The sequence below is a fragment of the Rhyacophila brunnea genome, unplaced genomic scaffold, assembly GCF_057557595.1.
Source record: "Rhyacophila brunnea isolate RB1 unplaced genomic scaffold, BYU_Rbru_1.0 scaffold_8, whole genome shotgun sequence".
Lineage (NCBI taxonomy): Eukaryota > Metazoa > Arthropoda > Insecta > Trichoptera > Rhyacophilidae > Rhyacophila > Rhyacophila brunnea.
Window position 1 is genome coordinate 3,358,220 of NW_028233350.1, and position 16,592 is coordinate 3,374,811.

The following is a 16,592-nucleotide window of genomic DNA, read 5'->3' on the forward strand; positions in this document are numbered from 1 at the left end:
AATGCAGAAGTGCACTGCGTAATGGCAGCACTGTAGACATTGAACAATCGCCATTTGCTAAAAGATTTGTCCGTCATGGCCGTGGTGAGTGCTTTTTTATATTTTACTTTTCGAGTGTGTAGTTTTTTTATTGTTTTAATGTTTCCATTGTTTTTGTATAATTATTTCACAGTAGTAATGTTATTGCCTCGCGTATCCTAATTAAATTTACGCTAACTGGGAGGATGCCCAGACGAAAAAAAACCTATTTTGAAGTAGGTTATAAATCCTTGAAATACCTGTGGGGTAACATTTTAAATGTTCGTTCTGCTATTACAGAAATCTTTCCCCCTGGTAAAGTAATAATTGCGTACACTGTCCGTAGAGCTTTCTTTGAAATTTATCGCCGTGTGTTTTTCTCGCTCGAAGTCTGATGCAGACATGAAAATATAACAAAATTCTTCTCGGTACCCAATCGTGATACGTGCATTGTTTATGTGAAAATACGCAGCTTTATACAATTTCATAATATAATTTGTTAGTGATAACCTTGACAGACGAAAATTGCATCTATCGATTGTGAACGAAAGCCAATTTTCCACAAAAGTGTTTTTTATATTTCCTGACAAACGAGAAAAATGGTACATTACGGATTGAGTAGGTACATACGTCATGGGCAGTCTTTAAATTTTTTTTCGTCTTGTTTTGAGGTCTTCCTAATTCAAATTTTGTGATGAAAATAAAAAAAATCCACCATTTTTATTTGGGGCAACTGTCTGGTTATTAAAATTTAATCTGGTTAATAAATAAATATTACGTCGGTTGTACTTGCATGGTTGTTTTTTCAGTATATATCGTTAATAAATTATTTATAGTCGTATTAAAATTACTAAATTACCTATTCAACCCAGGTACATATTGTGTAACTAGTAAAATTAATTTTAGGTTGGCACCCTATAACAACATAAAAAAATAAATTAGTGTAAATTACCATTTTCGTTCTTAAGCTGAGTAAATACACCTCCACCAAGTCGAGGTTATAGATATTATCATATTTTTTTTACAAGTGATGGTTGTTAGCCATTCACCCGACCCACACTTGAACTAGGTCAAACATTTTGGTACAAGTCGGTTATGGGGAAGCCTGGCGGGAACTGCGCTAATTGTCATAGCCGATTTTGGCAAAATTCATGAATTCAAGAATGAAAACCTAACTTAACCTAACCTAAATTAACCCAACCTAACAAATAATCCAGTATATCAGCTATTTTCAAAATGTTTTTGCCGCTGGCTTCCCCATAACCGACTTGTACCAACATTTTTTTTTTGTTCAGTTGTGAAATTGATTTATAGTTACACATTTGAGACAGTTGATGAATTTATACGTCTTGGATCTCTCCTCTAACGCACCTTACACACTGTCAACCGGTTTCCGGTGACAAGGTTGATCTCGACCACGAGGTACAAGAAAGGAAATTAGCGTTCGCATACGTGGTTGCCTCCTCCTCCTAGAAATAGCATCAATATATATTCTAGAATCAATTACTATTTCTGAAGAACAGTAGCCCTGATGCCATCGCAGAAGATGATGGCTCTAATGACCAAACGCATAAACCGTAGTTAAAATCCATTAGGATCAGGCCATTTTGAGACACAACCAGTGCCACACTCTCGAGTTTTTCATGTGTGGTTGCCCAATAATTAGCCTCTTCTTTGGTCTTCTATTTTATGGTTGCTATTACCCGTGGTTGCTGGAGACTGGTTAACAGTGCGTTAGAAGTCTTAGCATGGAGTGACTACTCACTGGCAAAGGAATGATACTTTAGCTTACCAATACCTACTTGAAATTAAGCCTCTCAAAATAAACCAATATTAAGTACACTATAAAATTCCTATCAGGCCCATACTGATATATGTATTGGAATACCGGCCTGATGATAAAGGGTAAGAGGACAATGGATATCCTTCAAAGGAGGATTTTGCTGAAGTACTTTGTAGCCATAAGTGGTGGCCGAGTTACAATCATACGAGTACCTAAATTAGTACCGTATACCAAATCTTTTTTAACATATATGCGTACGCACAAACAAAATATTATATTGCCATGATTTTGCCATATTGGACATTAGAGGCGAGTTATAAATACTGTCACCAGTTTGCGTACTCAAGTCTCGGCATGTACTACCCATACTCAGTACGTGTGGCCCAAGAAACTTGTCCGAACGCATGCGGTGAGATCATCGCCGCAACTCGCTAGTTGGTACTGTTGGTAGACTTTCAATACTATCGACATTAAATGCGCGCTAGCGAGATAGTATAATACTCGTATGTATGTCTAGCCGTGATATACTCAACTGTCATTGCTCTCCCTTTCACCCCAGTTGTAAAGTTGGTATATTGAAGGACAGAAATGGTGACATGTTCGTGTTATAGTAATAATATGGAGTTAGTTTTTGTTCCAGTTGAGTATGAGACTTATATCGAGTTGACGTCAGTCTCAAGTCCCGGAATAGGTACTAGTGCTCGAGTTCTGATAAGTATTTACGCGTTTATCTGGTTTCGCCACGTCGAGCTTCTCGATTTTTTAGTGTTATAATTGGAACTTATAAACTGAATTCAAATTTTATGCGTGATTGTGTAAATGGATAATAATTAAAAAAACATTTTGTGTAAAATGGCTTCTAAAAAGTTAAGTACGCCAAGTTTCGATACCAAGTATTTTTTTATACTGGTAGTAAGTACCTATACTTAGTCTTAAATAATTACAAGATAAAAGAACTTTTTATATACTTACGTTTTTAAATTTTCTGTTGAATCATATAAACTTGACTTGACTAGCTTAAACGATCAAAAATTTTTGTACTGGATAGAAATAATACTGAAATGTCATTTTGACATTTCATATTGGTTTTCATAGGAACGCACGTATATATTAATAATGTAGTTGCTAGGACCCCAGACCCATAGCAACCATTAATAGTGGATTGGATTACGGATTTCTTCCGAAATAACTTTTCATACAAAACAGAATTAACTGAAAATGAATTCAATTCTACTTAAAGATGGCTAAAAGTATTAAAAGAATGCATTGGCACCGTGTTCTGATATATTCTAAAAGTTTCAAATGTTTAGCTAGTCGGGAAGTTAGTTAAAAATCAATTGCAAGATTTGTACTGGATTAACAACCACCGGACAAATAAGAATACGACCTATTAAAAACGTTGTAAAATCGACCAGTTTTCCCACCTCTATTGGACATATCTTAAAATGTGATATTTATTGTGCATGATGGGATTCTTGTATTTTTTAAAAAGGGATTAGAAAATAGAGGCATGTAAAATGTGAGCTTTTCAGGGCAGCTGCCTCTTCTGTCCGTCCCTCTGTCTGATAAGGCCTGCACGTATGTTTATTTACCATGTACTATAAATTAATTTATGAGACGAGTCTTGCATACCTACTTACGACCTTGTATTCATTAAAATTACTGGTAAAACATGTTTCTTTGGGTGCATATCGAATATACAAGCGGTTCAATTTTTAAATTCTTTAGATCAGTGACTTTCAACTTTTTTACATCGGCTGACCCGTGAAGATTGGAGAAATTTCTTTCTGCCAGAAAGTATTTTATGTAATAGTTTTTACATCTAATATAAAATTAAGAATCTAATATAAATTATTTAATTTTTAAAATACTTACCCAGAAAGTGATATTTAATTCAAATAATGTCAGTGAGAAATGGAAAATCTGCCGCTGTTTGTTTTGCTAGAATATTTGATGGACCGCGATTTACAGAGAGATGTAGTGCCGCATTGACATCCATTCAGTTTCTCTGTTTGGTTCACAAGGCTGAAAAGTTCTTATACAAATAAGTAATTCAAAATACAACTATAAGTTTAATTTAATAGATGAATATTCTTTTTCCAGTGTTCAAAATTTAGACATTGATTTTATTTTATGTTAGGATATGAGGATACCGGAGTGACATCAGAAGACAAGTTAATCAGGCTTCCTTTTTCATGAAGATTAAATGCGCATGAGTTGACGTCGAAGGGATTATTAATTCAGAGTTGACATCATTTCATTTATCAGTTTCCACTTCACTCAAAGATCAAAGCCGCGCTAGTTTAAAGTATTGTTCTACATTTCTTTCAGTTATATTTTCAGTTTTACAGTACAATTTTATAAGTTTTAAGTATCTTAATTCCTAAATTAAATAATAAAAATTAAATTGTTTGTGAAAGTGGTTTTTTAACTTCTCTCCTTTGTGACCAATCAAAGGTTATTTCGTTCTTTAGATTATTCAATTATCTTAATTACTTAGGTTGAGTTAACTTTACTTAGTTCGGTTTTTAGTTGCATCTTTGTATTTATTAAATTGTTATTGTTATTAAAATTATTACACATACACACCGTTGTTTATTTATAATATTATATTTCAGAAATGAAAAGGTTCTACTTTGATACAAATAAAATATAATAAATTACCCAATTGGGATCTATATAGTCTGTTGGCATCATTAAAGACTTTATTGATGGCATATAACTCACTTATAACGGGGAATAGTTTTTAAAAAATGTAAAAATTAAATATAATATGTTTAACGAATGAATATACTAAAAATTAAATTAAAACTATCGACCGAGGGAAGGGTACTTGATCGAATTAGAATTTTAAAAAATCAATATTTATAATTTTTTCCATGTACAATCAGACCTTGGATTGCGAGCATAATTTGTTCTGGATACGTGTTTGTATTTCAAAGCTTTCGTATACCAAATGAATTATCCCATTAGAACACAAATGATTCATTCCAAAACACAAAAATATTCATATAAAAATGATTAATACAAAATACTTTTTGTATTTTTATTATTTAAATTAAATATAAATATGCATTTTGCAAAACCATTTAAAAAAATTGGTGTAGATGCATCTTGGGATCAGTTGTATTCTAAATGCAAGTGAAATGTTATGTAAACATTAAAACTGAAATACCTATTACCATAAAATTGCACACAATAATAAACAATTATAATATGAGCTTGATATCTGTCAGATGTTATGTTTATGTAACATAATAATTATTTGATATAAAGAAATCATTCCATATGAGGATAAAGCTTTGACAATTTGTTATTATTTTGGTTTGCAGGTTTATTTTGTATAATCATACCTATGAGTGTTGAGTTAATAACCAAAATGTCAATCCAAGGATGTGTGATACTTTTTAAAAAAAGTTTAATAAGTCAAAAAAATTGCACCTTTCTGTAAATTTTGTGGATGTCGGTGATGCAGTGGTCGTCTCTTTTTGTTTTGTTAATCTATTTTATAGCACCGTATCGAATAGATTTATGGATTCTAATGTTATCTGGGCTTCATTATAATAATTAAGAGGAATTGATGCATCTGTTTCAGGTGAGAAGGAAGCTGTCATCTCACTAGGCCTGTATTAAGTTTATAAAATTTCCGTGCATAAAATATCAAACTGGTTTTGATGCACAATGGCTGTGAATGGAATAGAAGAGTTGAACGGGGAGATTTTCAGTGACAATCTAGTTGGGCTGGGGGATGAGGGGGGCTCTTTAGAGTCTTCCCAATTGGGTAGAAATGAGGACCAAGATTGTAATATTTGCGAGTAAGTCCATTTTTTTAATTATTCATATAAGTATTGATTAAATATTGAAATATTGCTCTCTTGGAGATATGACTCTTTTGTGGAGAAATTCTGTTTATTTTTGACGTTATATTTCTAACGCAATCATAATATTGTCGATGTTACTGTTTCAGCAATAAGCTATGCAATCCTCGCGTTTTGAGTTGCCTGCACGTATTTTGCGAAACCTGCATCGAGAAGCTTTTTATTAACGAGGCGAGCGAGTCTCTGAAGTTCGACCGCACGCTGGTCTGCCCGACATGCAAACAAGAAACTAAGGTAACCATCCGCTTTCTTTTTGATTCTCTGCAGACGTGCAGTCTCAGGTGATGAAAACTGACGATTCTATCAAATTCCACAGGTGGGCGGCGCGGGGGTGTCATCTCTGCCTCCAGACTACATCTTGACGAACATCTTGGACGTGTCGTCCGCCGATCACTCAGTGGTATGCACGTGCTGCAAGAGCAAAGAGCGGGCGGTGGCACGCTGCGCCGACTGCTCCCACTTCCTGTGTCCCAATTGCGACTCCGCCCACCAGTTCATGCGCTGCTTCGAGAACCACCGTGTGGTGCCCTTCGAGGCAGAGGACGCGGCCGTCGTGCATAAACCAGTTTTCTGCCGGACGCACTCGAGCGAGAGTCTGCTCTACTACTGCCACACCTGCGAGGAGAGCGTCTGTCAGGAGTGCACCGCCCGCGCCCATAAGGCTGGTCCCGCTCATCAGTGTGAGAGGGCGGGCGAGGCGGAGCCTGCGCTGCGCCGCCAACTGGCCAGCCTTGCTCGTCGTGCCGCTTCCCGCGCCGACGACTGTCAGCGCGCTGTTGAACGCTTCGACGAGACCCTAGCAGATCTGCAGCGGCAGCGAGATGAGGCGCAGACAATCATCCGAGAGGCGTATCGCGCATGTTCGGCCGCCCTGGAGGCCGCCCGTGATCGTGCCGAAGAGCGCTTGGAGCGCCTACATTCGGAACGGGAGCTCAAGGTCATGGATCTGTTTGACACAGCAGACCGCACCGTGCAGAAGATTGAGCGCGCCTGCAAATTCACAGAGCGCCTGCTGAGGCAGGGCGACGCCACTGAAATCGCGCTGCTCAAGAGGACCGCCGCCGCGCAGATCGTCAACTTGGTGACCAATGCGCCTGACCTGGACGTCTCCTACTCCATCGAGTTCCAAACAGACTTTGCCAAGTACGAGACCGTAGTGGACGAGTGCTTTGGAAGGTTCAAGACTGAGAGTTCGGCTGTCGAAGCCGTCACGGAGACCACCGTTGCTCTGCGTCCCCCTTCCCTTGCATCCTCCCCACCTGTCTTGCCCTCCGCTGCGCAGCCTTCCTTCGAGGACTTCTCGGCTGCACCCCCCTCTCCGCTGGCGGCTGCTCTGCCCCACCTCACCACCATCGGCGAGTACAACTTGCAGCAGCTGGCCAGTCTGGCCGGCAAAGAGACGCCGCCCCCGCACACCTCGCCTGTGCCGCCCGCCTTCATCTTGGCTGACCTGCTGGCCGGTGACCTCACCACAAGCCACGCCTACAATAACCTCCATGCCCTCGCCAAGCTCGGCCTCAATGCTGGTAAGTCTTGTTTTCACCCAAATTTTTTCACGAAATTCCTGAAATAATCTTTCATTAAGTTCCGCGGCCCCTACCAATTTGGTGGTTCTTAGCTTTATTGTAAATTCAGCTCTGTGTGAGGTCGGTAGAAAAGTAAGAGTAGAGTGAAGTTAGTTCTGTCCGACAACGAAGATTTCATCGATAACCGGTCTAAGTTAAGTCTTTGTAGTCGACTAAACAGGAGGGGCTTGTTAGTCCACAGTTTTAACACGTGGACAAGAAGTTCTTGTTCGACAGTAGTAGATATAGTAAAAACAAAACAAACGGAGGGTTACGTCAAGTCCCAAAACGTTACTAGATTTTTTAATGCTATTTTTGCGTAATTAAAACACATTGTTTCAAAATTAATAACCATTTATTGATATAAAATGATAACAACACTGACGATATCCACTTTTTCCATCAAGAATCATTTGTTTGTTTCTGTCTTCCTCCACCGGAAACCCAGCAATTTTATAATCCCACGTAACGATGAGACTACCCCGATGAAATGTATATCAATTTTTAATTGTTTATGCAATCTCGCCAGCATAGGTAAATGCTTTTTTCTATGTGGAAATTGTGGATCTATCTTCCAATAATACTTTTTTCAAAATCATTGATGTCGATTTTGGTATTAATCGCTTTCCACTTCCTTTTGGGCGAAGAGAAAGCATACTCTTCCCCCATTTTTTTTAATTCGCCGCAAATTTGTTCAACAATGCGGGAGTCTGCTTAAGGGTTTCTGCAACCTTTTTCGATACATTTATCTTATAATTAATGTCTACATCTTTATTTTCTGCATGCGAATACTAGTACAAATCAAAAAAATGAGTTCTTTAGATTGGCCAGTACGAAGCGGTATGCCGCGCCCTAATTTAGTTTTTTTCGACATCTCGTTACCTTACTTTGAAAAGGTTCTAACTGCACTTGACCATGTTTTGAGCTATGAGCGTTTGAAATTTGGAATGGTCATATTTTCAATATAAAAAGACATGTAGATAGAACTCCGGCATACTGCTAATTCCCATATTTGACAATAGATAACTCTGAAATGAACGTATATGATAGAATATGGTTAATGGAACCTTTTCACATCAAAAAGTCATTTTAGGCCAAAATGTCAGTTAGAACCTTTTCAAAATAAGGTAAGCTGTTACTAAATAAAAAAATATGATGTAAACAAATAAGTTTCAAAAAAATAATCTTTTTGAATTTTTGGTCAGGGTGCACTTTTGAAGTAAAAACAAGACATACTGTCACTTCGAAGGTCGGAGCCTTACTAATTATCTGGCAGCCGATGAGCATGTATTCGTACCACCCGTATCCACATATCCACAAACACATGTTTTGTTTTTACTGTAGGTATATTGGAAACCTCATTAATAATTCACATGTTCATAATCTCCACCGCAAGGATTATTTTAGATTTTATAAAAATGTAGTCAAGACATCATTGAATAAGTAGATACTTGAGGGCTGCATCATCAAAAATACCATAAATCATGACTATGATATTGACTCCACAGCCCTAGTTACTGGATGCCATCAAAGCATTCAATGTTGGATCTAAATCAGAAATCGGCAACCAATAGGATTATAATATCACAGGTGACCATATTCATTTTGATTTCAGATTAGTCAATTAGTCATACAGTGTCACCTTATTAGTGAGGACGTGTGTTGTGTCTCAGTACATACATGAATTTTCACTTTAAGAGGCCTATCTTTAATTATTTTGAAGGAATATTCTCAGGCCAAGTTGCAGTAACATACAAAAGGACCATGCCAGCAGTGGCGAAGGGTGGAGGTAGGCTGTTAAGATCCGCCATAAACAGTGCACATTAAACTTTTTCAGACATACATATTTGTTTTCATTGAAATAAGACTACAATTTACAGATATTGTTGGTTAGTTTTTAAAATTCAATTAAACCCTGAGAAACCAAGCCATAATAGATAATAGTCAAAAAATACATGTCTATATATAAAATATCTAAAATTATGCAATTAAATCATACATAACTTTGAATATTTTATAAATAGAATAATATTTTTTATTTATTATAGTTTGGTTTAGGCAGGGCTTAATGAATTAAAAAAAATAACCAACAATATGTGTAATATGTATTTTTAATCCAATGAAAACAAATAACTATGAATGAAAAAGTGTGCACAATTTTGTCGTATTGCCCAAATTAGACCAAAACTATTATGGCTTCGTTTAGGCAGGGTTTAATTGATTTTTAAAAACTGACTAACACCATCTGTAAATTGTAGTCTTAGTTCAATAAAAACAAATACATATGACTAAAAAAGTTTAGTGTGAACTATATATAGCGAATCCTAACAGCCTACCTCCACCCTTCGCCACTGCATGCCAGTGACCCTATTTAGGAAAATATACAACGCGTGTTTGGCGGCACTGAATAAGAGCTAAAAGGTAGGTCTTTTTTGCCGGCCACCGGTAACCCTCTCGGCTCCCTTGAAGTAATGCACTGCCGGTCGCCGGTGACTCCCATGGCGATTAATGTGTTGTGGTTAGAAACACACTTCTGGTTTGGTGGTAGAGATGAAAGTGTTTAAGAAGTAACATAGGGAAATACTCCATTATGATGCATGAAATGCAATGTTACAATTGACATATGCTGTTAGGAAAAAGTTTATTTTAATATGGGAGCTGCCAAGCAAGTTTTAGCGTTACTGAGTGATGATTATAATTATTATATTTCAGAAATGAACGGAGCGAGTGGACCGAATTCAAACCGTGATTCTTTAATGGCACTTCCCGCCACTCCTTCTCCTCGTCCCAGCGGCGGATCGCTCTCTCAGGATGAAGGAGCGGGCCCGTTCCCTCGGGCCGCAGGCAAGGCGGCCCCCATGCACATCCGCTTCAAGTTCGGCCAGCTCGGCGGTGGAAAGGGACAATTCAACTCTCCCCACGGCTTCTGCCTTGGCAATGAGGAAGACATCGTCGTTGCCGACACCAATAACCACCGCATCACCGTGAGTCCCATTAGATACATATATCATCATATATAGGTTCCTTTGAAATTCTCATTATTTTCTGACATCCAATTATCCTTTCGTTACTTATGATATGTATTTTGATATTAAGTCTTCTTGATTTTACATATTATTCATGACATTGAAATTATTTCATTAGTACCTGTGGCCAGCCACACATCTGCGCCATGATAAAGAATGTGCTCGAATCATTATAAGCATGATACATTCTAGGAATTAGGAGAGTTAGTGGTTAACATCTATTTCTCGTAAAAAAAAACAAATCTCAATACACCGTGCACACTCGAGGCCCATATTATGATCTTCTTTGGATCGAACATGGTAAAAAAAAGCACCTTCCAAATCCTCGGAGGAGTTTGCTACATCACTATCCTTCAGCTCAAATTATGTAGACATAGTCTTGAGCGATTTGGAACCATTCCTATTTTTTGGTCACGATTCACCTACAATCCTAAGATTGCTGAGAACACATGAAAATATCCGAAGTTACCGTCCACTTAACGAGTCATTCAATCAACATGTCATTCAATCAACATCTCTGCGCGACACTATCTAACTAATTTGAACGTAATAACTGCAAAAGTCAAGATGGTGAAAAATTAAATAGCCGCATTGGACTAGCACCGAGACAATGACATTATTAATGGACAACGCACTCAATACAGTAGCTAGCAAGTAAATTCGCGCATAAGGCCGCTACAGGCGTACAGTTTTCGTAACAGGTTGAACATGCCAGTTAATACGTAATGGCGGCCATACAGTTATCTTTGGTAGATAATCTGCTGCGCCCATAGACGGACAGTTTTCGACCTGCCAGATGTGTGCCAGGTTCAAACTGCCAGCGACCCCCACTCCCGTGTTTTTGTAAAACTGTTGGAATTTCGACTCGCCGAAAGTTCTCACGTGACGTTAGATGTTGGTAACGTTAAGTAGAAAATACCGCGCTATACAACTTCAGCTGGTGTTGCTTGTTATAAAACACAAATTCATTTATTATTAATAATGTAATAATAATATAGTTATTTATGTAAACATATTATTTTATACAATATAATATAAATGTTAAAATTTTAGAGAGCATTATAAATATTAAGTTATTGTGTAAATATAGACTAATAACTCAGTATTCAAATTTTATTTATTGTATGTAGTGAATATTACAAATAATTTAAGACGTTTACAACATAAATTAATATAGGTACCTAATTTGAATGACAATGTCGGTAAATCTAAATAAAATTTACGTGTATATTTTAATAATATCATAGTAATTAATTATTATACTGATGATTGATGTAAATATAATTTTGTGACATGTTTAAATTTATTGTATATATTATCAATACCTATATAAATATTACCGTATTCTAAAAATATGACCAAATAGATAAATACTGACTCATATGTCGATTAAAGGGAATAATTTATTCAAAAGAAAAGATTATAGTTCATATTTTATATTTACATGAATGTGTATAATATTGTTTCGGTGAATCGATAAAATACACAATCCACTAGCGAAATTTTAGAATTTTAGAAAAAATTTATGTCAATTTGTTTCTAATAAAAACAATTATTTATAATCATAATAAATTCAAAGTAAAATTATTCGTGTACCTATTAATATTGTTCAAGTATACCCTACTTAAAACTAATTTAACACTACCCCTGTGTATTATCTCCGCAAACTTAACCTCCATAGTTTTTGACACTTGCTCTGCCACAGACAATAACTACGTATATGGGCACATCTGTTGACAGTTCGACAGATTTAAATGGGGTAGTTAAACTGATCTGTGGTGTCCCCACTAACGTACAGTTATTGTCTGTGCCATGTTCAACCTGCTACTGTATGTGTATGGGAAGCTATAGCGACATTCGCACATGTATAGGTAGACGTCACGCAATTTCCATTATGCGATCTCACACATCGGGAATTTATAGCAATATCACCTTTATTGTAATGGCGTTAGAATAGTGTTTCTGTGTCACTATTCATTTGAGCGAACCTGTTCGAACCGAACCATTCGGCAGACCCGACAAAAAGCATCGGAAATTTATAGCAGTATCACCTTTATTGTAATGGCGTTAGAACAGATTATGCCATTCGGCAGATCCGACAAAAAAGTGTCATTTTTTTTTCCAGATGCTTCGTCCATATTAATGTCATTGCACCGACCAATAAATTGGTCCACCACACTAGAGACAGTGTGGAATATCAAAAATTCCTGTTCAAAAATAAATCCTTCTGTCCGTATGAGCGAGTTGTAGTATAGCCATACTCGTTACAATCAATCTCAACCGATTCGCAATCTAACTAAGAAATAGATTTTAGTAAACCTATATTTTTAATAATAGCAACACTACGTTTATTGGCAACCAATCAGAAGCAAGGGTCAACACGATCAAATCGTTGCGTGTAATTGCTTATAGTGTAATGCTGATTCCTCACGGCAGTTGGCGTGAATCATTGGATCTAGTTAGGTCTGCGTGTCTGCTGGTGAAATTACACTATCGGGAGGCCCCATATTGATTGTACTTCATACGGTAGTTGTTGTATTACTTTTTTAAACTCATTTAACTTTTAAAAATTGTCAGGGTTGCCACAAAACTTGTAGAAAGAGTTTTCAAGTCAATAGTGTTCTACCGTGTGTTAAGTTTCGAAACACCAGCAGAGGGCCACTTTGCATTTTTACACCGATTCCTTGATTCTCTTCTTAATTTATAAAACTATCATCCACGAACAATTTAAAAAAATTCAATTCGCTATTGCCGAAACTTGAACGATTTCATTTTTGGCTCAAAATCTCCAGTTTCCCATTCGAAAACTGGCATTGATTCAACAGTAGGAGAATGAGATGTATCTGGGTCTTCGTCATCATTTAATTGGATAATAGGATATTCCATTTTAACAAAGGGAAATTCTGGAAAATATTTTGCTTTGAATAAAACATTAGTAGCTACCCTACCACTAACGGCATATATCGGTTAAACCGTGAAGCTCTTTTTAAAACTGATATCAACCAAAATTCAAGTATGTATTAATAATTTTAGTGTTAAATATTCATCACAATAGATGTCACTACAATTAATATGCTTAAGATTTTAAAATATTTAAAACAAACGCCTGGCACTGGCAATCTGTCTTCAAAAACAGGCAAGCAAGTTCGCTTTTTTTGTATTCCCGGCCCTATACGTCCAAACATAAACCGCGTACAAGTTCGCTTTGGCACAGAATCGGAATACACATTGTCTGCCTAAAAATTTGTGTATTTGATGATATTGAATGTCATCAATCTTGAAGAAGACATTTTTTTAACAGTTCATTTGCTTTTGTCAGGTTTTCGAGAAGACCGGCACATACAAGTTCCACTTCGGCACGGCCGGTAAAGATGAAGGGCAGCTGTGGTATCCACGGAAGGTGGCAGTGATGCGCGCCACCGGAAAGTTTGTGGTGTGCGACCGCGGCAATGAGCGCTCCCGCATGCAAATCTTCACCAAGAATGGTCACTTCCTCAAAAAGATCGCCGTGAGGTATATTGACATTGTGGCCGGCCTGGCCGTCACACAGCAGGGGCACATTGTAGCCGTGGACAGTGTCACGCCCACCGTCTTCGTCATCTCCGAGAACGGAGACCTGCTCAGCTGGTTCGACTGCAGCGAGTGCATGCGGGAACCATCTGATATTGCCATCAATGGTCAGTACGCTTTTCATTTGTTATTTGATACGAGTCCGGTTACGTGTCCAATTGTTCTATTAGCCAATTTAATTCGAAGGAAGAATAGGAACATAATTTCAACTGTATATAGCCGCAATTGAATTACGAAAGCAGGCAGCCCCTAGCTACAACGGTGGCAGGATTGAGAACCCAATGCGAGATGGCTCACTGTGGACTTGTTGCGTTGCCGGTGAACATATGAATGTAGTTGTAATAAATTATTTGCAGGCAAAGAATTTTACGTGTGCGACTTCAAAGGACACTGCGTAGTGGTGTTCTCAGAGGACGGCAAGTTTCTCCGCCGCATCGGCTGTGAGAACATCACCAACTTCCCCAATGGCATCGACGTGTCAGATGCGGGCGACGTGCTCATCGGAGACTCGCACGGAAACAAATTTCACGTGGCCGTCTTCACTCGCGAAGGCAGCCTCCTTACCGAATTTGAATGTCCTTATGTCAAGGTAACAGAATTATGTTATAAATCGGCTACACTTGTGCCACGTTGTCGCACTTTATTTATGTCATTGTTAAAATATTTGACGGTGGTCATAAAGCAATTGAAAGTCTGATGGATGATTTTTGGATATGTTTTATAGTTTGGGGTCTTAATAAAAAATCCAAGTTCACAACCTTGGCACACATCGAGAAGATGTTACTGTCTTAGAAAAATGGTGCACAAAATCAGTTACACATCTTGGGAAAGTAAAAAATATAATACTTATTGTATGTCTGACGGAGCGGTCGATTGGCGCTTTTTACAATACAGATCTGTTAAGGCGTGTTTACATCAGTCAGAAATAATGTGAATCTTTTATGTGTAATTCTCAAAATTCATAAGAAAACTTTCATGTATAATAAGGTGTATAATAATTATTGTAAAACATTAATATCTACGTATATTGTTTTTGGGACTAATTTTAATACATATTTTAAAATGATAATTACGAGTTAAAATTAAATTACAGTTTTGTATTTCACTTGCACAGGCATTACATTCTCCTTACATATTGTATGTATTGAAAGCTCTTCAGCCCAATAATTTTCTGGTTTTGGTTATATTCCTAAATTGCGCATTTAGGCATTTCGAACTACACTGAAATTTTTTTTTAAAGTTGTAAATGATTTTTGTATGTTTCACAGGTGTCTCGCTGTTGCGGACTGAAGATCACCTCGGAGGGCTACATAGTTACCTTAGCAAAGAACAATCATCACGTGCTGGTGCTCAACACCCTTTACATAGTGTGAGGAGAGAGCGGCCCACTCCGCCCCGCCAGTACAGATCTCATGCGCTATTTCCACTAATACTTGTTTATTTTTGTTTTTGTTTCGTTCCGTGTATACATAACGTAGTTAGTCTGCACACTCACGGGGGCCCGCCGCCCCTCTACTCCTACTGTAACATTGTTATTTACCATGGTCTGATTAATTTTATTGATTTTATTAAAATGAAAAGTCAAATAACCCCCAAAGTACTGAATAGGATTATATTATTATGTAAAACATTTTCATCGAGCGTATATAGTTATCACAGATGCATTTAGTTATCTAGTAAAGTGAATCCAAAGCTTAGTTTTACAGCAAATTATGTAAGCGTACTTTAATCTCGTAACAATTGCATAATTGATTTCAAATTTAGCAGCAGAAACGGTTCCTAGTGTGGGTTGAATGATTTACACTTTGTCAATTAGCATTATGTATGAATGGACCGATGAGTGTGTGTGTGTGTGTGTGTGTGTGTGTGTGTGTTTACGCACATGGCACGTGTCTCAATGGGGGAAGCACAAATTTCAGTAAGCTCGCTGCAGTCTGGCCCTTTGAACGGCTGGGCAAATTTTTCTTCACAGATATCTGTTTATAACGGGACAACTTCAGATAACCCCAGCGGTATAATCAAAATGTCAGATTATTGTTGGAACATTCTCAAATCTGCGGCGAACGGAATTCTGAACCGGATTCACCCCGCTTTGATGATGCCCGGTGGTACATAAATAAGTAATCGGAGACTCGAATGGATGATTTGTGTCTAAGTTGAATATGAATGATTGAAAAATGAATAAGTATATTGTATACTAGTTATTATTGAGCACAGATGCACACTTCTTTTGTGATAGCGACCCTGAACGAGTTGGCCTCCGGATAATGTCACTTTTGATTGTTATCAATTTTTTGCGAGCCGTTCAGGTGCCTATCAAAGTGTGGATTTGTCCGCGTCGAGTCTTTTCGTGTTGAATCCGGCGGCGGTTGGTGATGCGCAATGTTTGTTTGAGAGGGATCGATCGCTCGGATTGTTTGCGTGAGAAGCGTGTATCACAATATGCGGCGGATTCAGCCCTCAGGCTTCTGTTCGCCAATCGTATTCACGTGCCATCTATATTTTAGGTATACTTACTTATATACAACATATATATAAATATATATAAATATATATATATGTAATATTTATAATGTCCATTAAATTATATCTACCATATTCAGAAAAGTCTATAAGATATTAATGTTTTCAGCAACTCTTTTTTGAGAGCATCTCTTTATTATATAATATGCGTAAATTTATATATGCCTACAAATATTGTGTTTGTAAGATATATAATTGTACACATATACATACTGTTTATATTGAAGGC

The 16,592-nt window shown here is 37.3% G+C and overlaps 1 protein-coding gene across 1 annotated transcript; it reads left to right on the forward strand.

The window, feature by feature from the left end:
- Positions 1–15,356, forward strand: mei-P26 (E3 ubiquitin-protein ligase meiotic P26). The gene is made up of 8 exons (XM_085958737.1): positions 1–84; positions 5,397–5,616; positions 5,769–5,913; positions 5,996–7,205; positions 9,957–10,228; positions 13,590–13,947; positions 14,197–14,429; positions 15,109–15,356. The coding sequence occupies exons 2-8, from the start codon at positions 5,483–5,485 to the stop codon at positions 15,211–15,213; spliced, it is 2,457 nt and encodes an 818-aa protein (XP_085814863.1). The 5' UTR covers positions 1–84; positions 5,397–5,482; the 3' UTR covers positions 15,214–15,356.
- The last annotated feature ends 1,236 nt before the right edge of the window (positions 15,357–16,592 follow it).